General features: G+C 41.5%; 1 protein-coding gene and 1 pseudogene across 1 annotated transcript in view; one reads left to right on the forward strand and one right to left on the reverse strand.

Annotated features, from left to right (window-relative positions):
- Lvrn (laeverin) overlaps nt 1-16,990 on the forward strand; it is a 59,331-nt gene extending 42,341 nt beyond the window's left edge. Inside the window, exons 16-20 of the mRNA XM_059246489.1 lie at nt 1,793-1,900; nt 2,898-3,065; nt 3,265-3,402; nt 10,741-10,816; nt 16,572-16,990. Coding sequence (XP_059102472.1) covers nt 1,793-1,900; nt 2,898-3,065; nt 3,265-3,402; nt 10,741-10,816; nt 16,572-16,712 — 631 coding nt within the window. The 3' untranslated portion in view covers nt 16,713-16,990. The remainder of the gene's footprint in view (nt 1-1,792; nt 1,901-2,897; nt 3,066-3,264; nt 3,403-10,740; nt 10,817-16,571) is intronic.
- A 2,864-nt stretch (nt 16,991-19,854) lies between these two features.
- Nucleotides 19,855-20,248, reverse strand: LOC131896110 (galectin-1-like; annotated as a pseudogene).
- Nucleotides 20,249-23,043: the final 2,795 nt, after the last annotated feature.

A 23,043-nucleotide genomic window follows, 5' to 3' on the forward strand; every position in this document is an offset into this window, starting at 1 on the left:
AAAGAAAAAAATCTATAAAAATACACATTTTAGGAGGAAGAAACAACCTTCTTAATGGGTGGCCCTCCACAAAGCTCTGCTACCTCCATCTTCCTCCCCTTCATATACATATTTTAAATCTTACTGAGAGACACTCGTGATACTTCCCCTTCCTTTATCCATTACTGAAAAACTGATGTGTTACTAGGGACACAGGGGGTGAGGGCTTAGAACTGATTAGAGATGGGGTTCATCCTCAATGTCCTTCCAGCCCGCTAGTTTCTAACTAGTTACCTCTCATTTCTCTGTATTATTGTTAGCAAGAGTTGTACCCTGACACACATATGAACTAGGTGGACAGTAAGTACTTAAGGGTCACTTGTATATGATCATGCTTAACTACTGGAAATGACTGTCCTATGGGGAGTCAGTACATTTTCATGATGCTTTAGGAAGGAGCTGAAAGGCAACCTGAGACTGGGGTACCTCTGTTTCGTTTGTGTGCGTGTGTTGGAATTCTAGACTTGAAGGTGGGTGGTAGCCAACAACTATAGCTACAGCTTCTAGAAACATCAAACTTAAATCAATCAGACCAAACAAGAAATAAAACTACACAAAAATATGATCATTTTTACTCAGGAGTATCCTGCTGAGGAAGTAGAAATTAGTGCCATAGGCTACAGCTAGAAGTCCATAGAATTGGATAGCTAAGTATGTAGATGGTGTGTGTGTGTGTGTGTGTGTGTGTGTGTGTGTGTGTGTGTGTGTGTGTCGGGGGAAAATTGTGTGAACGAACAGGAAGGCACAGATGCACCCAACCGTGCAGCACATGTGTTAACCAGACACAGTCTAGGCTCTTGTAAAGCAGACTGGAGTAGCTTACATTTGGTAGCATCCCGGGCTAGTGTTTCTCCTCCAGCAACTTCTGGGAAAGGCTGATTTTTACAGAATCCCATCTTGTTGCAGCTAGCCCAAGTTTGGGCAGGGTGGGGAGAGGGAGTGAACACATAAACACATTTCTAAGAGTATCTGTCAGGGGACCTCTACTCATGCACACCCCAAACTGCTTATCACAACATCGGATCAGGCTGAGTTGAGATGGAGGGTGGGACAAAACGGCACTGGCTTCTTTATTTTCGGTCTGGCCTCTTTTGCCCAAACCCCAAACTTAACAACTGTAGCAAGACACACAACAAAGCATGGCTTCCATGTGTTCATTCTTGTTCATGGCCCTTCTTCGAACTCATTTTGAGCAGTAATGCAGATCCATGCTTAGCTGTAAGAATAAAACAAACTCCTCTCTTTCTCTTTGGACGTACACACAGTAATTGACAGGAGGAAGAACCAGATGCTTAGCGAGGAAAGCAAATTGTATTTGGGGAGAAAGGAACTTTTCTTGAGTAGAGAAAGCATTTTATTTTTTAGCATATTAGATCGGATACGCTAAGGATATTTTTAATCCACAAAGGGATTATTGAAGAAGAGGGGGAGAGTAAATTGACAACAGATGCGTGTGCACACCCATGTGTCTTCAAGGGAGATAAGTGATGGTAATCATTTAATTCTAATTTCGGAAAAATACTATTTGTTAGGAGCTTTTCTGGTGTCCCTGAAAAAAAAAACTCTCTGAAAATATTTTTCTGAATCTTTAATAAACTCGTCATCAGAAAAGCTATTTTTTAAAAAGCAACTCGATGTTGCTAGAGGATATTTTAAAGTTCTCACTGTCATGTGAAGCACACATTCTTAGAAGCAGACAAAAATGAAGGTGATAATTCAACATTAACAGCTTCTCTTTGGCTTTTTCTTCAAGGCTGTCACTGGAAAAATTTGTTGAAACTGCCTGTTGGTTGGGTCTTGAAGACTGTCTCCAGCTGTCCAAAGAGCTTTTCAGAAAATGGATGGCCAATCCAGAGACTGCGTAAGAGACACAGTGTAGGCCCCTTGCTCAGCTCCTATATCAACACCCTTGGTTTCTCTACCCTGGTGGTGTGCTTATGGTTGGGAGGGATCATTTTTTTGCTTTCACTTGGTTGGGTTTCTTAATTCCTTTTCAGTCACCCTTTCCTGAAAAAACAGATTATCTTTTTTTGTTTTGTTTTTTGAGACAGGGTTTGTCTGTGTAACAGCCCTAGCTGCGCTGGAACTCGCTCTGCAGATCAGGCTGGCCTCAAACTCATAGAGATCCACCTACCTCTACTTCCCAAGATTAAGCTAGGTGGTGGTAGCACACTCGGGAGGCAGAGGTAGGCAGCTCTCTGAGTTCGAGGCCAGCCTGGTCTACAAAGTGAGTTCCAGGACAGCAAGAACTAAACAGAGAAATCCTGTCTTGAAAAGCAAACAAACAAACAAAATGATTATCTAAATTAACAGATTAGGACTCATTCAGTAATGAGTTGAGATCCATGGCTTTTGGCTGCTGGTGTATTATTCTCCCACTAAGTGCTTACAGATGGGCAGGTTTGGGCTTGTTTTACATCTTAATAGGTTGCTCTTTGGGTTGTTTGGTAATGTTGTATCTGTGAACATATTGGAGTTCTGCCCTGCCCCCCATCTGAGTTTGCAGTCTCGTTAAGAAGTGAGACTCTGGTGTTTGGGACTTCATTGTCTTTTGTTTATCACCTCAGATGGACTCTAAGGAAATGTGATAACGAGACCCAAGACCAAACTAACTTATTGATGTATGTTGAGTTATTGTAATTTACTTCTTTGAAAACTCAACCGATCTGCTAAATGAATGTTCTTTTCTTATCATAATGCTAATAGCAGTTCCCTCTTTAGCTCTTTAGATCTTCAATCTTTATGGCTCAGATATAAAATAATTTCACTAAATTCCTACTTCCGAATATATGACTAACTTGGATAACTGTGTTCCTGAGCTACTGTGGGGAATGCCTTCTCCTGTTCATGCCTTTCAGAATACCTTATCCGATTCAAAGAGTCGTTTTATGCAATGGCATTGCTTTGGGAAGTGATAAGGAGTGGGACTTTCTGTTAAGTTTCTACATCAATACAACTGAGGAAGAGGAAGGGATCCATCTTCTTCAGGCATTGAGCTGCAGTAAAGAACCATGGCTACTCAACAGGTGAGATGATCAACTTACCTCACACATGCTTGCCAGAGAAACACAATCCAAATCCCAAAACAGAGCAAAAAAGAAACAAACATATTTGTGCATTACTAACTTAGAACCATGAGCTTGTAAAAAAAAAAAAAACAACATGAAAATGAACTTTTTATTGGGGTTTAAAGCTTGCTTATATTTTACAACTGGACTCTTGTAGATTTATGGAGTATGCCATCACTGTGTCTCCGTCCCCTTTTAATGACACAAATATAATAGAAGTTGTGGCAGCATCTGAAGTTGGCCGGTACGTGGCAAAGGACTTTCTAATCAACAATTGGCTGGCTGTGAGTCAGAGGTAAGAAGGAACCCGAGACCTCAATTTTATTTACGTCATTAATTGTTATTTTTTCCTATTTGGATTGAAGAATATAATTTGGATTTTTTTTTTATTGCTTGATAATTTCAAACGTGTGTAGAGATGTGTGTTGATCAAATCCATTCCCTATCCCCTCGCCTTTGAGTCTTCCTCTACCCACCCCCATTATTCCCCCCCATTATTCCCTCCCATTATTCGCCCCCCCCACCTCACTTCACATGCTCTTTTTTAATCCACTGCCAGTGTGTACACGGATGTAGGCCTTTCTGTAAAGGGGAAACAATGCTCCTTCCAGACACCATAGGCTAGCAAATAAAAGGCCCAGGGCCAGGTATGGGTTAGCTCTTTTAAAGTGTTGGTCAGTGGGGTCCCATGAACACCCCAAACATTACAGGCTGTTCCCCTTGCTCATGGTACCCTCAGTCATTGACTATGGAGATGTTCACCTTCAGTCTTGCTGGTCACTGAGGTTCTTTCACTCACTAAAAAAGTGATGGTTTTTCCTGTATCTTGTTTCACCACAAACTAGAAAACATAAAGGATCATTTACCCTCAGTTTCGGCTTTCTGTGTGAAAATGGATTTGCATATGTTATTATCTATTTCAGTTTCCCCATTATACCCATTAAAAATTTTCTCTTAAGAAACACTAATTTGAGTAATTCATATTTTTGATATGAGCATACACCATCCATTCATGTATTTCGTGAAACCTACCACACAGCTTTAAGAAACAGTATTACATTAACCTGAATGCTGCGGTTAGATTTTCCTTATCTGGATTCTGTATTATTAAGTTTTTACATTTTTTACCCTTTAGAATTAGATCTGCTTGCTTCCTAGGTCTTCGTCTGTTCAGTAAAATATATATTAGCATGTAATAATCAGAAAACATGTCCTTGATGGCTGCTTCTTCTAGAACATTATTGCCATATATTTTTAGAAGATAAAAATGAATAATCCCTGCATGTGTTTAGACACTATAGATTTAGCAGATAAAACATAGGTAAGGCCCAAGCACCTGAAAAGTTAGAAGACAGCTTTTGCAAAAAGTTTATTCCTTCAGAATAAATATATATTTAGGCTATAAATTTTTGTTTGTTTTTGAAACAGGGTCTTATGTAAGCCCAGGCCCTTGAATTCACTATGTAGCTGAAAACTTTCAAGTCTTCAGCCTCACGTGTAACTTCCAAAATACTAGAATTACAGCCATGTGACCATGTGCCCACCATGCCCAGGTGGCTAGAATATAAATACCAAAGGCCATAGATGTGTGACTAACTCATAGAACAAAGTAATGGATGTTTTGTAAATACTTATTGAGCACCTTTAGAACATGAAAAGGGATGAGGTTTTCTGCATTAGAAAATTTAAAGTTATTAGATGAAAACTCATTTATACTGCACTATTTCTCTAGCTCATCATAGAAACATACATATTATACTTACATTGTGAATATATTTTTCCTGTCTTTTGTTTAAGGTTATCTAACTCTTGCTTTATTCTGTTAGCAGACCTCGTGAATTTTCTACTTATATTTTCTGAGATTCCTCAGATCGGGGAATGAGTTATATTTTCTATTTTTAATCATTAAAGATAATCCCCTTCTTACTTAGCAACACCCTACTGGGAATGTAAAAGTTGAATTTTAAGTTGGGATTTCACACACACATCTCCTTTTTGTATATAGTTTCAGAGATCAAGCCTCATGAGCCTGTCTGTTATTCCTTGGTCTCTCTTCCTTGAGCTTGTAAGAAAAGCTTGCTGTCCTCAGCCTCCCCTCCCCACCCCAGATCTCACCAATCTGACTCTTCCTTGTCTGTGAACCCATTGTCGGCCTTGCTCAGCTTGCTTAAGTCACTTAACGCAGCTCGTCCTTAGCTTTCCTTCCACAACTTCCTTCTAACTCCTCTAGTGGCCATTAAAGATGACACCAATGGACATGCCAAAGTGGACAAAGAAAAGCCCGTGAGGCCTCAATGCTACACAAAGATAGGCAACTGAGAAAAAGTGGGAGCAGGAGAGGTGGTCCTCCCAGGGAAAAACACACCAGTTGGTTGTCCAGTGCCAAACGGTCAGTCCTGAAAACATGCCTACAAGTAACATTATCTGGACTGAACTGTTTTTATGTAGGAATATATATCTATGAGACGAATCTTCATCTAGGGGCTGTGCCCTTAGACTAACAAGCTTGACAGAGTCTATGTGATCCTGAACAAAGCATGCAATGGATTATAGTGAGTTATTAAATTATTAATTTAACTGAGTTTATTCTAGTCTATTGCATAGAGTCCAATAAGGAGGATCAAAAGGAACAAACAACACAATGAGTCCAGCTAGAGAAGTCAATACACTGGTCAACTATGGTGACGAATTGCCTTTGGATTGTAAACTCTATTCCTGAGTCTGGGCCTGTTTGATAGTGTCGGAGACCCCAAGTGCACCCTCTCTTTCAAAAGTTTTCAAGGTGGAACTTATCCCATGTTTTTAGGGTTATAGTTATGGGGTTATAATGGCCAGGTGCTTTGCATGTCTTATTGGCCTCCAGGCAGTAGAGAGGTAAGGGTCTCTCTCTCCTCCCCATCTCGGAGCCCATGTTTTGCAACTCTAGTGATGAATATATACATGAATTCCTAATAGGAACACACACACACACACACACACACACACACACACACACACACACACACACGTCTGAATTTAGCTCAGTGGTAGAACACTTGCCCAGCACACATGAGCCTCTAGGTTCAGTCACCACAACCAACCAAATCAATAAATAATTAAATAAACAATAAGTACAAACAAAACCACCAAGGACAAGTCATGGTTTGCCTGAGGATGCACGTTGTCATCACCATATGCGTCATGGTCTGCATTCCTTCTGACACACAGCTGTGTGCTGAAGAAGGCAAAGGGTCACAGATTCCTCCCAGCCTCCGTGTGAAACCGTGTCTGGTTCCTGTGCGCTTATACCACTTACAGATGTTAAGGACACGGATTCACTGTCACGGCTCATTGAGGTTGTGCCTCTCACCCCTGGTATCATCCACATGGACAAATGAGCTTGGGGAAGTGACTCTCAGACTTGGCTGCACTTCTGAGCCACACAGAGTGGCTAACACTCACGCGAGCTCCCAAACCCACCTGCCCCTTGAAAACTGGGATAGGATAGAAAGACTCTACCTTCTACTAGTTTCCCAAATGACTCAAGCAAAGTTTAACATGGGCCCAGTCGATACTATCTCAAAAACTGTATAGAGCTGAATTGAGTGGGGTGTCTCAGCACTTGGGAGGTTGAGGCAGGAGGATTGACTTCAGAGCAAAGCTGAGCTACATAATGAATTCCAAGTCAGTCTGGGCTACAATGTAAGCCCCTAACAAATAAACAAGCAAACAAATAAGGCTGCCTTGCTCAATCTCATAGCCACTAGCTAACATGTAGATATTTAAATTTACATTAATTAACATTTTAAAAAATTAAAGTTCAGTGTCCGTTCTATTATCCCTGTTTGAAGTGTCCAGTGTGACTAGAGGCGACCGTATTGGACAGCCCAGACAAAGAACATCTCTATCATGGTAGAGAAGTCAGTGGGCAACACTGATGAGTCTAAACCAACCCCTTGACTAGTTTGTTTCACGCAAAGCTCAGGTGCAAATTAAAACTTCAAATGGCATTAAACGACTCACTAAGTCCAGACATAAATATATGGTGTCACCTGGGTCATGGAGAGAGCTCTCGACCTGCTGTGATGTAGCCCTTACATTGGCGCTTCTTTATCCATTGAAGTCGCTAGACTGGAAAATAAACCAGGAGAGCTTGTTTCTAGCTGAACAGATTTCTCACTTCAAAATTAAAGGATGGTTGGCGCAGTCATTCTGACACACGTGTCATAGTAATGTTAAGTGTAGGAGAAACTGGGTGCAGGGTAAATGCATACAATGATGCTTTTCTGATGTTGTGCAATTTATTTCTGCACTGAATCTGTGTCCTACCTCAAGGTCACAGATTAATAATGGGAAAGGCTGCTTTTAGTTGATGTGGATTCACATTTAATTTTTATTCCTCACAAGAATTTTTCTTGCCTTTAGAGAGCAGGAAAATGTTGGCAATTTCCTACTAAGGCTTAAATTCTGCTCTCCAAAGAATTGATTATCTCACAATTGATTTAATTGACCTATATAAGCATATTAAATACAACCATATAAGGAATCCCTTAAAAAAACTTCTAAATGTTTCTTATTATCTTCATAAAGTTTGTAGGATTATTAGTGCATGAACTTTTAACTGTGGCTTCATTACTTTTATATTTTATTCCAGAGAACACCAGATTCATAGAAGATGCTAAATTTATGGTAAATGGAATTTAGTTCACTCCTTTTACACATTCTACTACAGAGGGTATTTTATATATTCAATTAAATTTGCTTTACATATTGGATACACTTATTTTATGGTTTAATTTATATTAGAAGGCTTGTTCAATTTTGCTAATAGTTTTGTCTGAATAAACAGTAACATTTGTGAGTTGTTGAATGCAGAAGTTCAAATTAAAAAACATATATACTTAAATGACATAGGAATGTTTACTTAGCTCTTTACATATCAGAATATCTATGGCTTGTTGAAGTTATAGTATGCACTGAGAATGAATGTATCACCAACCTTCATGACAAAGCAGATTCAAAAGGCACAGTTTTGAAAGTTTTTATAATCCATTACTTTATTTTTATAAACTTATCATTTATTTTAGCATCATAAAGTTTCCAAGAAAGAAACCCAGAGTTTTCTACCATTTTAGCTACCTAGTATCTTAGAGGCACAGCCCTTCTGAGCCTCATCATAAATATACCAATGCCAGTAAAGTATACATTCGCTAGTAGACCAGTTGTCCCAGGGGAAAGAGAGCTCTGAGAGACAATGGTTTCCAGCTGTCATCTCAAACTGTGAATGAAACATCACGGGTCTATTGTCTGTCTACTAATTGACATTTAGGGTTTGGCTTTGTCCTCTGTGAAATGACAGCTATTGTGTCTGATAAAGCCTAAGGTTTCCCTACTAATCTGAAAGTGCAGTTGGTTTGAATGTGTTAAGGACAGACTCAGAGTTACCAATAACACATCAGTGTTGTGTTAAGGAAAGAAATCAAAGCCCTTCCTCTTGGTGTCATTTAACCAAGAGTGAGGCCGCATTTGATTCCTCTGCTTCCCTATTTGTATCTTTTATCCTCTTAATCTGTGCCTGCCTGAATGCTGTCTTGTGAATCTGTCCATGTGTCTGCTTCTGCCCCAGTGTGTCTGTCTGTCTGAGTGTGTCTGTGTCTATCCCTAACAAAGGGCTTTTGTCTACGTTTATTGAGCAGTACAGAAGGCATCACAAGGAGGAAAGGAATGAGGGATATTGTACAGAAATCTTCAACAGAGTTTTACAAGGGATTAAGTCACTGGCCCCAACAGACTCAGATAACAAACAGTATTACAAACATCTTCGTTTATCAAGCAATAGCTATACGTTGCTTTCAACATTTATGGTGGATATTCGTTTTATAATACCACTGTCAGCCTATATTTTCTGTTTTTAGCAAATGATTATCAAAACATATACAAACATGCATACATTACTCTTGAGTCAGGGCATGGAAAGGTCCAGGATATGTTCCTTCAATGTCTCAAGCACTCATGAACACATGTTAACTCAGTGTTCCTAATTTTTTTTTTTTAAGGATAACTAGCTGGGCATGGTAGCACACACCTTTTAATCCCAGCACTTGGGAGGCAGAGGCAGGCATATATCTGTGCATTTGAAGCCAGTCTGGTCTACACAGCAATTTCTAGCACAGTCAGGGCTACATAGTGAGACCCTGTCTCAAAAAGAGTAAATACATAAAGAAGATTGACATGCATTGACTTTTGTCTTCACAACAATTAGAATATGTTGGAAACTTGTAAGGACAGACCATTTATAGTGTATATGTTTTGACCAGCAATATTGCAAGAGAATATTCTCTCAAGCATGAACAATAAACCATGTGTTTTTCAAAAAGAGTTCCTGAAGTTGGGCACTAACGAGTGAGATGGGCTAGGTATTCCAGTGCCTGCTCCCGGGTATCTCCCCAAATCCTCAGTGATGCTCAGGTCATGCTTCCATGTTAGTTTCATTTTACAATTGATCAGTTGCTCAAGGTAAACTCTGAAACTCACTCCTGCCTCAGGATGTCAGCTTTCTCCCATGTCTGGTAGAGAAGTCACATCTTTAGCTCAGGAGACAGACTTCCAGTTTGGAACTTGGGTGGTTTTTTTTTTTTGTTGTTTGTATGTTTTTGTTTTGTTTGGAAACTTGTTTCCCATGTTATCTCACAAGTTTTCCCTCTACTTGGCTAATTAAATGGAGAGCCAAGAGCTGTTCTCCCAGCCCACGGTCCCAGCTTTGCTCACCTGAGCTGCACACAGGGTCCTGTTCACTCAGGTAGCTTCAGCTTTCCATTACATCTGGGACTTGAAGAGGTAAAGGCTAGTTTCCCCTCACTCGGATTTCTATAGATAACTAACTCTTACAATAACCCTTACCATTTGAAAAGTCACAATTACAGTTTTTGAAGTAAATCAATTACACATATTAACTACCAAAGCAACTTGACCATTTCTTGTTCTGTAGACTATAATAATCTTATTTCAATTTCATTTTCATTTTTAATGAGTCCAAAATTCCTTTTTTTTTCATGCTACAGCAGTGCTTTGTGGCGGTATGTATCTCTTCTTTCTTTACAACATTTGACAATTTTTGTTTCCTAAATGGAGTTAGAGCAATTATGGTACTGGGACATCTTGAGACTCAGAAGACAGAAATGAACACTCCAAAAAAAACCAAAAAACCCCACAATATAACTTTAAATACACTGCAGGGCATTTTAGTTCATGGGTTTTGAAATTTATTGCATATTACCTATCATTTCTGAAGGGACATTATTTACTTATTTATTTACACCCTTATAAAGTTTCTTGCTTTGAGACACTGGATATGAATTCTAACTGTCTGTAGAATAGATGTATACAATTGTTGCTTTAAATAAATGTAATAATATTTAAATAAAACTGAAAACTTTGTTGCACAAAACTATATATATATATATTCCTTTAGTGTTACTAGTTCTCTGCATAACAGATTTCCGACTTAAGGCTGAACAAGTTCATGCATGGTTTCCCTGGGATTTGTGAGGGTGGGCTCAATGGGGCTGCTTACGTCCTATTGATCTGCTGCTGAAGCGGGCAGCGTTATTGCCAGGTACTGTTGTCCTCTGACCAGAACCTTGCTGCTTTGCAGGTATGGACCCGAGTCACTAGATGGTTTAGTGTGGGTCCTAGGGAGGACTGTAAGCACAGATCTTCAGGTTATGGAGGTAAGTCCTGAAAGTATTGTGGAGTACAATGGTATTTGGGAATCGCTTTTGATGTAATTTGACTCGCTGAAATGGAAAATTATACACTGACTTGAATCATCTCACTCTATGCTTTGTTAGTGCGATTGGTGGCGTATTAGCCTGGTTTCTCTAAAGGAAGAGAACTGATAGAATTTTACATTCTCTCTCTCTCTCTCTCTCTCTCTCTCTCTCTCTCTCTCTCTCTCTCTCTCACACACACACACACACACACACACACACACACACACACACACACACACACAAAGGGAACTTATCAGAGTGGCTTACAAGATGTAGTCCAAGTAGTCCATCCATGGCTGTGTGGCTGTCTCCCGATGGAACGGCCAAGGATCCCATAGTTGTTAGGTCCACAAAACTGGATGTCTCAGCAGTCCCAGTCTAGTGCTGGAGTCCCAAGAAAGCCCTAAACAGCTGCCAGTTTCAGTCGGTGTTGGAATCCTGAAGAAGCAGGTTCTAGCACCAGGGGAGGAGTGCCTCAGGAACAGGACGATGGACTTGCCGACCAGAGTGAGGGCAAGTAAGCAAAAAGCAAAGTCTCCCTTCTCTGTGTCCTTTTCTGTGGCTGGCCACCAGGAGGTGTGGCCCACGTTTAGGGTGGATCTTTCCACCTCAAATAATTCAGCCATGAAAAATCCTTCATGAGGAGTGCCCAGCTGCTTGGGGTTTAGTTAATTCCTGATGTAGTTGGCTTGACAACCAAGATTAGCCATTACGAGTTCAGGTTTTGTCAACTGGACACACAGTATCTCCTTTGTCATGCTTAATTTCTATCTTTCTTTTTTAATGTTTTGTTTTTTTGAGACAGGGTTTCTCCATGTAGTTTTGGTTCCTGTCCTGGAACTCTCTCTGTACACCAGGCTGGCCTCGAACTCGCAGAGATCCACCTGCCTCTGCCTCCCGAGTGCTGGGATTAAAGGTGTGCGCCACCACCGCCCAGCTTGTCATGCTTAATTTCTAAGTAAAAGCAATAGTCAAGTCATAATTGTGCCTAATATGATATAACTATCCCATGTACAGCCACATGTATTATATATTTGAGAATAGGTGGCAATGTCACTTGGGGGACATTCTTTTAATATCTTATAACTTAAATATGATAACCACTGATATTACCTCAATTGATATTACATTACATGATAAAAATATAGAGGAAAGAAAAACATTATATATGTGTATGTACACACACACACATAACACATTCTTGCCAAAATAGGACAGAAATACTCAAGTCAATTATAATTTGTTGTTTCTGCAACTGGTCACATGGTCTTAACTGGAATTTATAACTACCTCCCTCTACCACCCATTCTGTATTTCATCCACCCTCAGCAGGTCTTGGCTATCTTCCTGGAGGAGTGGTCCATACCTTCATTCCTGGATTGCTTTACTATAGTTTTCCTTTGACTTTAGTCATAAGATGATAACATCAAGAGATGCCCTAAAGTAGCAGTTCTCAATCTGTGGGTTGAGACATTTTGGGGGCCACATGTCAGATAACCTTCATATCGGGCATTTATATTATGATTCATAACAGTAGCAAAAGACAGTTATAAAGTAGCAATGAAATAATTTTATTGTTGGGGATCCCCACATGTCTTAGGGTTTCTATTGCTGGGATGAAAACACCATGGCCAAAAGACAAGTAGGGGAGGAGAGGGTTTATTGGGCTTACATTTTCATCATTGCCATCACTGAAGAAAGTCAGGACAGGAACTGAAACAGGGCAGGATCCCGGAGGCAGGAGCTGATATAGAGGCCATGGAGGTGACTTCCTTACTGTCTTGCTCCTCGTGGCTTGCTCTGCCCACCTTCTTATAGAACCCAGGACCAGTAGCCCAGGGGTGGTACCATCCACCACGGGCTGGGCCCTCTCCCATTGATCACTAAATGAGAAAATGCCTTACAGCTGGATCTCAAGGAGACATTTCCTCAGCTGAGACTCTTTCCTTTGATGACCATAGCTTGTGTCAAGTTGACACACAAAACCACCCAGGACACCACAACATAGGTGTATTAAAGGGTCGCAGCATTAGGAAGGTTGAGAACCACTACCCTAAAAGGATCTCTCACACTCCAGACTTCCTCACCTCCACTGTGCAGAATCCAATTTCCTCGCCTCCACTGTGCAGAATCCAATTTCCACTTAATAGTCTGGGTCAATTACGCCTAACGCCTAACACTGTCATTCCTTCCTTAGCCTGATGGCTTTAGGGCACCAGAAGCCCGAAGTGGTGAAGTCTAAGCTTCCAGTTCAATGGAATGTTTATTGTATCTCCAGGCAGGAGTGAGGGCTCTTCCATCTGGAACCAAGACTTCTAGGCCAGCAGAATGTAAGGAAAAATTCCCCTAGTGGGGCAGGAGGGTGATAGGGAACAAAACTAGTCCCTTTACTACTCCTTGGTTTCTGGACCCATGAATATTGGCGATGGGAGAAATCAGAACATATATTGGATGTGGATTCAAAGCATATACCACCTTCTGCAGAATCTTACCCCAGCCCTCCCGGATACTGCCACCTAATTTGTGCTGTAACTGTGTCTTCAAAAGGCCATTCCATGTTCTATTAGACCAGCTCCTTCAGGATGATGGGAAATGTGGGAAGACGGGTGAATTCTGTGAATGTAGACCCACTGCCACCCTCCTCTGATTGTGAAATGAGTTCCTTGGTCAGAAGTCATGTTATGTGGAATACCACAATGGTGGATAAGGCATTCTGTAAAGTCCATGGATGATTGTTTTGGCAGAAGCAGTATGTACAGTAAAGGCAAATCCATAACCAGAATAGGTATTTATTTCCAGAATGCCAAAGCTCTTTAGTGGTGTAGTGTACCTTCTCATGGACTACACTTTCTATCTCCCCCTCTAGGAGCTTGCTCAGCCTGAAGTCTGGTTATAGGTATAGAGGCAACTATTGAGGGCCCTGAGAGACGTCAGAATTATCTTGTCTGGCATCTCCTTCAGGGAAGATTACTCCTGGTTGGGCATACAATAAAGATTATTTTCCTCAGGCAAAGGCAGAGAGGTCAATATTACAGGACAAGGGAATGGAGATGTATCCTCTGCTAAGGGTGGAGAGATTACTTCCTTGGGTGAGACAAACCCTTCAGAATCTGAGGTTCAAAGTCCTCACCTCAATACATTCTTCTCCCATGTCTCCATCCCACACTACAGGATCCATCCCTTACCAATCAACACCCTGACTTTAACTGTTGATACCTTCCGAGGTTGAGACTTGAATTTTTGTTGTGATTCAGCCAATCTTAGAAGGAGGGTTTTGGTTTGATTTTCTGCAACTTGAGTTCTGTGGCTGCTGGAGAGAAAATTCTCTTCCAGGGCACACTTAGAAATGTTTAGACTGGTTCTGTGCATCTGGAGCCAGTCAATTGTATCACTCAGTTCATCCTTTTCTTGCCACTGTATCCAGAATTGCTATAAGTTGGTTAATTTTACCACAGAGTTCATTCTTTTCCTTTATCATGGTATCCTGAGACACAAGAATTTGGTTAATTTTTATCATAAAACTCATTCTTTCCTCTGTCCATTTATCCAGAGATGCTAGGAGCAACAAGCCAGTATTATTATTTTCCTTATTTTTCTACAAATTGTCAAAAGTTATATGTACAGTCACTAAATTCCCTTTTTCCTAACAATGGTCTTTCAGTGCTCTCCATATTACTAAGGGAGTCTGTAGTTGGAAGATTTCCTGTGTCCCTCCTGGCTAGCTAGCTGGTAGTCTAAACAAATATCTCCCACTAGTGTCCCCCAAGCAAACAGAATTCCCAGAATTCTCCTCTTTGCTTGCCCCCGCCTATACCTCCTGCCTGGCTACTGGCCAATCAGCGTTTTATTTATCAACCAGTCAGAGCAACACATATTCACAGCGTACAGAACGACATCCCACAGCAGGAGTTTTCAATAACTATAGATGTTGGTGAATTCTGAGGTCTGTTCCAGAAACTTAACAAATCCACCCTTACAATTCTGTCTCTCTAGAGCCACTTCCTTTGTTAATTCTGTCTTAGTTACTTCTCTGTTGCCGCGATAAGACATCATGACCAAGACAACCTATAGAAGACTTTATTGGGAGCTTGCTTACAGAGAGTTAGAGTCCATGACCATCATGGCAGGTAGCATGACAGTAGGTAGGCAGGCATGGCAGTGGAGCAGTAGCTGAGAGTTTACATCTCAATTCACGAGCACAAGGCAGAGAGAGAGCCAACAGGAAATGGCATGAGCTTTTGAAATCTCAAATCCCACCCCCAGTGACACACCTTCTCCAACAAGGCCACACTACCTAATCCTTTCCAAACAGTTCCATCAACTGGGGACCAAACATTCAAACTTATGAGCCTATGAGGGCTGTTCTCACCTGAACTACCACATTCCACTTCCTGGTTCCTATAGGCTTGTGGTCATATCATAATATAAAATACATTTAGTTCAACTTCAGAAGTCCCCATTGATGTTCAGTCTCAACACCGTTTAAAAGTCCAAAGTTTAAAGTCTCTTCTGAGACTGAAGGCATTCTCTTAATTGTAATGTTCTGTAAAATCAAGAAGCAAATTACATGATTCTGACACACAATGGCACAGAATATACAGTACCGTTACAGAAGGGAGGAGTTAGGACATAGTGAAGAGATAGTGGACCAAAGGAAAACAGTAACCTAACAGGACAGACTCCAAATCCTGTAGCTCTATAGTGTCCAGTGTCAAATAGGTTAGATGGCTTTGCCATTCAAGCTTTGCTGCCTACAACATACTTCTTTCTTAGGCTAGTTCCACTCCATGTCTGAAGGTCTCTTTGGCTTTGGCACCTTTAGGGGTCTTGAAGGCAATCTAGGCTTTACTTCCACAGCTTCACACAATGGCCTCCCAGTGTCTTTTGCCTTCTTGGAGCCTTCATGAGGGGACTGCCCAGCCACACATTGCTTTACCTCAGTGGCCTTCCTCAACCACGTAGGAAGATTCCATAAACCCATGCACGTGTATCCTTCATGACTCTAAACCAAGATCCACGTGGATAACATTGCCAAGTTCAGCAGCTGGCTTGGGACAGAGCCTGGCCCCTTGAATCACATCTACAAGCATGCTACCATGCTCCAATTAAACTCAGATTCTTGTGCTTACATGGCAAGCATTTTGCCAACTGAGCTATTTTTCTAGCCCATCAGTACTGGTGTTTGCATATTAATTTTCTGAAACTTTACTGAATTGTTTATTCATTCAGATAAATAAAAGATGTTGCTATCTATGAACAGTGCCAATTTGAGTAAAACATGCAGAAATGAAGGGCAACATCTGTAAAGACAGATGTAAGATGCATCAAGATTGACCTCTGGAAGCTGCCAAGTTCCTTTGAAATACAAAAGGGTCTCTCTGTCTTTGGTCACAAATCTTGTGCAATATCCAATATGTATTCTGTAACTATTTGTTGAGAGCTATGATATACTTTGGAAATAAAGAAATTAATAAGATCAAGTTCTTACTTCATGGACATTGCAGCTGACATTTCATCCTTCTGGGTCAGTTTGGTGTTAATCACACTGTCTCAGTCACAGCCTCCTCAGGGACACATGATGGAGGTCTACACATTGCTACTCCTTGAAGCATCATTGCCTCTTTGCAAAGGCGTTTTGCTTTTTTCCATGAACTGGTTTCTTTTGTGTCAGTGAAAGTTTAGTGTTGCTGATCAATTATCTGCATCCTTCTAGCTGCAGTGGTTCCTGGGAAATGTGTTGGAGGAGCACCAGAGGATTGCGGCTCATGCCAAATTACAGGCAATGAAGACGGAGAATCTGAAAAACAAGAAGAGGATTGCCAGGATGGCTGAGTGGCTTCGGAAAAACACATAATCTGTGGCCACTTGTGGCATGCTTCCTGCGTTTTATAATCGTGTTTGCTCACAGTTCTGTCTTCCATATTTAGTGACTCTGGAAAGCTGCATGACTTCTTTTATTTTGGTTATGTGTTTTTTCTACTTAGTCATGGCCTTCCTGTTTTCACACCTTACCGCAAGGATCAGTGATTGCTGAGGATTTTGTCAACACTGCCATGTATCTGGGCAAACCTTCACTTCCCATTGAGCAATAAAGTCACCAAATTTAAGTGCCTTGCAAAAACAAAAAACAAAAAAAAAAAACAAAAAAACAAAAAAACAAAACCAGATTGACCTGAAAAAGTCTCACTTATTTTGATGTGAAGGCTAGTGGAGCATTAAATCAGTGGCATTAACGTAGTGCAGATTCTATTCAGATGGAAATCCAGACTTGGAATAACTCTATGCTTTATTTAGTTTAAAAATGAAGGAATGATGGGAACACAACATTGCAGTGTAAAGAAAGAGGAGCCAGAAATAAATGAGATCACTAGGAGACAGCGCAACCAAAGAAAGCAGAGTCTAGTCAAGGCTGAAAAGGAGGCATGGACAATTTCAGGAGTCATATCAAATGCCCCAAAAGCAAAGCAAAAAAAAGAAAAAAAAAAACAGAAAAAAGAAAAGTCTTCTCCCCAAAGTCAAGCCGGAGCACAGTGATCGCCATTTCGTACTCAGGAGAACAAATTCATTTGGCCAAGTTGAACCTACTTGGAATGAGGAGCAATCAACTTTCAAGAGTCACTGACTAACACATGGAAAGAGCTTAGTTTTGTTATACACAGGATGAAAACAGGACAGTGAAGCACACTGCTCCTGCTTCAGATGCTGGGTATCTCATCCAGTCCTTTTTCCTTTACACTTTGTTGTTTTTTAGAATGAGAGTCAAAATCACTTATCTCCTATCTACCTCACAGTAGTATTGTAAAGATTAATGAATATGCTATCAATGCAAAGACTTTAGAACTTCCAGACAAGACTAGAAGCTTAGAAGATTGTTTCCTGTGACTTTACTAGTGAGGAGTCATGGGAAAGACTATATATTCCAGAGACAGAAAGAAAGGAGAGCATCAGGAATCATGAAGACGGCAGGACTGGAAACCAGCACAAAGAAACAGACCAAGAAGGGAAAGAAGAACTAGGCCATGGTGTGCCACTCCATCCATGGGCATGTCACCGAGCACACACATATTCAAAATTAACACTACATAAATAGAAACATAAGTCATTATACATTCAAATGCTTATTTGAAATTTGTAGCATCTCACATTACTAAAATTTAAAATATCTCTACGTTTTCTAGAGAAAGCTTTGCATCTATACACATGGTGAATGGAACATAAAGTCACCGTGCTCATGTCTCAACTTCCTCTACTCCATAGTAATGCCCAAGTAGCACACTGCTAACTCATACAACCAATGAGGAACAGTCATAAACCCAGAAGATTGAATTATACCACACCTTGCATATGGCTGTGTGTTTGTGACTAGTGCGACATAATGGATGCAAATAAAAACTTCTGTGTTGGATATCCATCTCCAGTTTCCAGTTTGTTTTCAATTTTTAAGTGTGTGTGTGTGTGTGTGTGTGTGTGTGTGTGTGTGTCGTGAGTGCAGTGCCCACGCAGACCAGGAGAGGCGTCAGGTCTCCTGGATGTGGAGTTACAGGGGTTTGTGAACGCTTGGTGTGTGTGCTGAGAATTGAATTGGATCCTTTACTCTCTTAACCACTGAGCCATCTCTCCAGCCCCATAACCTGATTTCTGTGATTTTGAAATTCTAAATGAAGTCTAAAGACACAGACTGAAAAATACAGAGAGATATTTGTGTTGTGTTATAAGTGGATACCCTGGGATCTGGATTTTCAAAATAACAAATTGTAAGTTTTTAAATTAGATTTCCCTACACAAGCTTATTTTTAAAAAATGTTTCCTTTTGTAAAAAAGCATACTTTGTGGGAAAGGCTATTTCTGTAGGTGTATTCGTGTATAACACACAACACAGTTCTCTCTCTCTCTCTCTCTCTCTCTCTCTCTCTCTCTTTCTCTCGTGTGTGTGTGTGTGTGTGTGTGTGTGTATGTGTAACCTTCCCGTCTTGGGCTGAACTACACTCTAATTCATTTGATTTCCATGGAAAAGCACTATCAGAGATGAAGGTCTCCTCTCATTCTTTCCTTGCACTCTCACATAAGCGAGCAGATGAGATACAGCTATCAGGTCTACTGAGCCTGAAGAAAGTGGCCATTCTGGATCTGAAAGGCCATAAGTACATGCCAGAGGAGTGAAGCGAAGCCTCTAACTATGGGATATGTAGGACATCTGGGGTGTCTACCCTGTGCAGTGATCACACTATCATTCGGAAATGGTTCCTTAATTTTAGCATAGCTCACTTGAGATAAACACAGCTGTTGACGCCGCTCCTCAGGAGCAGGAATAATCCTGTTGATAAATCTCCAGCTTCATTTAGAAGATCATCGGAGGAATGCTCTATAATAGAGAACAGACAGCTCTGCTCTCTTCAAAAGGTGATATTCTCTTTCATCCCCACCAGCCAAACCCTAGACTTTAGAGAAAATATGTTCATTTTAGAAAGTAACTGATGGAGAAGTCATGACCTAACTAATTACAAGTGGCATAATGCATCTGGCAAGTGATGTAATAGGAAGGAAAGACTACACGTTCTGTTTCCTGTAGGATACACTGAGCATGCGCTGTACAGGATTACCACTTCAGCACATCACTGCTAGCCAGTATCCATCCCTGTCGATCAGAAAAACAAATTGGACTAATAGTCTGTTCATTTGCTTTAACAAAGAGATTTAAAATTCTAGAGCTTGTTAGACAAATGCTGAGGACATGAAAAGAAAAAGAAAGAAAAAAAAACCTGGACACAGCTCAAGGGTGGATTCTTATTCCAAGTCTCAGAATCTCTCCATTTCTCAACTGATGCCTTAATTCTCATACTGGGGACTTGACAGAGCTGTGAATTTAACTTGCACTGTAATGCTACATGCTACAGAATCCCATAGAGCAGCTACAAAAATGCAGGACATATCTTGTGGGGCTCATGGGGAGCAGAGGCAGCTGCCTTTCTTGGGGGCTGTGGGCTAGCTGGCTGGCTTCACTCATAGGCAACACACTCGATCCTGAAGTGGCTGTCTGCTTCCATGTTGTTGATGGCCTCCATGTTGAGGTAGTTGGGGAACTTGATGTCCATCTGGCAGCTTGATGGTCAGGTCATAATGGCTGAAAGTGACGCATCCATTCATGACACTCCCCGGCCGGAAGGGAAAGCCGGATTCCTCAGTCCTCCGGGCTCTACCACGCTTGCTGTTGCCCACAATGGCACTGGTGTCCTCCTGGGCATTGAGAAGGGTTGATGTGTAAGCTCAGGGTGTTGCTGTCTTTGCCAAGGTTCAGCACAAAGCTCTTGGCTTTGGAGGTCACCTTGCCCCAAACTCTGAGGCACTCCCTAGGTTTGGGATTCGGTTGCTGGTGACCAGACTACAAGTCATGACTAACAAAAGCTTCTGGATCCACTGTACCGGCAGTCTGAATACTTTGCCTGATAACTCAGGGATTCTTTATGACTAAACACCTTAGAAGTCATCTGGTTCTCTGATCATGTCTTAGTCTATTTCATGTTGCTACAACATGTCCAAAACTCAGTATTTTTTATAAAGAAGTGAGGTTTATTTAATTCACAATTTTTTTAAGACACCAAATTCATCATTGGGAGAGTTGAGGTCAGGGTGTTCCTGCCATAAATTTCTCTATATTATATAAAACTGTGATCCCCCCACACACACACACACCAGGCTGTCTCTTACTCTGGGAGATTCTATTTTACAAGCAACACCTGTAGATAATTTAAATAATAAAGAAAGAGGTGCATAGGTCATATGAGAATACTATGCCATTCTACACAATGGACTTAAGCATGTGAAGAATTTGGTGTTTGTGGGGGCCTGGAACCAACTCCCCACAAATACTACAGATGGTTGTAGATCTCTGTCACTCACTGCATCAGCAAACATCATGTTGAATGGTTGAAGATGATGATGTTAACTGAGGAATCTGGGGTCCTGTCATGTGTTCTCAGTTTCATTGAAAAAGACTCAGAAGGAATCTTGAATATCATTTTTATTAGATTTTGAGAGAAAAATATCAGGGTAAGCAAGCTGTAAATCTCAGCAGCTGATGAGAGAGAGAGAGAGAGAGAGAGAGAGAGAGAGAGAGAGAGAGAGAGAGAGAGAGAGAGAAGAGACATGCTTCTTGAGGTAGGGTCCATGAAAGCAGGCAGGTTCAGTGATGGAAGGAGAAAGGGATGGCACTGTCTTTAGAGAAAGAATGAGGACATTCAGACGTCAGGGCAAGCATACTTAGGATTTGGGCAGGTATTGAAGAAAGAGGTAAAGAGGTGGGGATGAAAAGCTGTGCTTTTTCAGTTAGAACTCAGAAAAGTGGGCAGGCTTGACAGTAAAGATCTGCGAGCAACTAAATTAGGGAGGGGCTTCTGGGATAGAGAAGTATATGGTCTCACTTAAGAATAAGGGACAATTATTCTTCCCATCTCCTTAGCTTGTCTTCAGGCAAATCCATTTTCTCAAGGACAGGTCTCCTGTCCAGGTGACTGACAGGCCATGTTAGACAACTTTTAAGAGAAAGTAGAAGTATATGTACTGTTTCAGGGAGTTCATCTCCAGGGTCATCCCAGGTCAGAGGAAGAACTCAGATTCCATTCTGTTGACCAGGAGGATGGAGCTTTCCCTTAATGGACTCAACAAAGCCCTGACACTTTACACTTTCCTATGGTATTGTAAATCTGAAGAAAGGGCAATTACGATGCTGCTCTTAAAATTGATGTGCTACCAGGTTAGTGGTGGTGGAATTCAAAGCTGATTGTCAAGGTCCATCCTTACGGCCTCCAAGTCTTTTGTTCTTATCTAAACACCTAATAGTGACACTAGGTGGCAGAGCTATGCTCCACACGAAAGCCCCAGTCCAGCCTAAGTGCAAAGTCTTTTCCTGAGACTCATATATCAGCAAGGGTCCAATGAGAAACTCAGAAGCCTGCTGCTCTTGACTGAGAGAGCTCAGTGTAAGGGATTAGTAATGGAGAGCTGAAATGGCAAAGACCAACAGTGAGATGACACCAAGCTAAGAGCCACAAGCAGCAGCTTGCTGTCCCAGTGAGGGTGTCACAGGAGGAGAGCTGGGCTACCTCGGCTACCCAAGGTTCATAGGGGCTGTGGTCCAAACCTGGAGGAGTGGGTAGACTCCACTGCTCTGGTGAGTTAGAAAATCAAAGACAAAGACGTCTGAGAAGGGAGTGGTCAGCAGGTGCTGGTGTCCCAGCTGTGGATACACATAGTCTGAAACTCTGAGGGGAAATCCAGTGAAAGAAATCTAACAGGCAAAGCGGGGGTAGGGGGTGGGGGTGGGGGAATTACCCACTGCTGGGCTAAGCAGAAAAAAGCTAGAAGCAAACAGGAGAGAGCCAGCAAGCCCTCTCTCTCCTCCAGCCTTTCCATGTCCCTTGGTGCCCCCTGCTGGCAGACTTGGAAAGCTAAACTACAGTTTGTTTGTTTGATATATATATATCTGAATGCTGTTTATTGAAGGAGGGAGGAGGTCTTAAATACAGGCTTACAGCACAATGGGAGAACCCCGGAGGGCAGAAGCTCGCTACCAATGTTTTACGATCTTGCATTTAAGCTGTTAACGCCTATTATGAAGGATACACAGACAAGGATCTTCCCTTAAGCATTCAGGAAGGTGGAACCCGGCAGGGAATTAGCATAGGGAGGATATCAAGGTCAAGGTCAGCAAGCAAGGCAACAGTTACTCAAAACAGGGGCCAGGACCCTACAGGTCCCCCTTTTACTAGAAAATGAGCTTCTGACTTAGGTTGCATGGGATGTCAGCAGGTCACCTTACCTGTCATGGAGATGCCTGCTCAGGCCACACAGGCACTCTGTCTTAGGTTGGTGAGCACCCCCCAGGAATTACCCGTCTCTGAATACTCATTATCATACAGGCTCAATCGTGTGTGAGCTGCAGTTAACTGCTGCCAAAGATCTAAACAATCCAATTAAAAAATGGGCTAAAGAGCTAAATAGAGAATTCACAAAACAAGAATCACAAATGGCTGAAAGACATTTAAAGAAATGCTCAACATCCTTAATCATCAGAGTAATGCAAATCAAAACGACTCTGAGCCGGGCGTTGGTGGCGCACGCCTTTAATCCCAGCACTCGGGAGGCAGAGCCAGGCGGATCTCTGTGAGTTCGAGGCCAGCCTGGGCTAC

This window comes from Peromyscus eremicus, chromosome 19 (genome assembly GCF_949786415.1).
Source record: "Peromyscus eremicus chromosome 19, PerEre_H2_v1, whole genome shotgun sequence".
Classification (NCBI taxonomy): Eukaryota; Metazoa; Chordata; class Mammalia; order Rodentia; family Cricetidae; genus Peromyscus; species Peromyscus eremicus.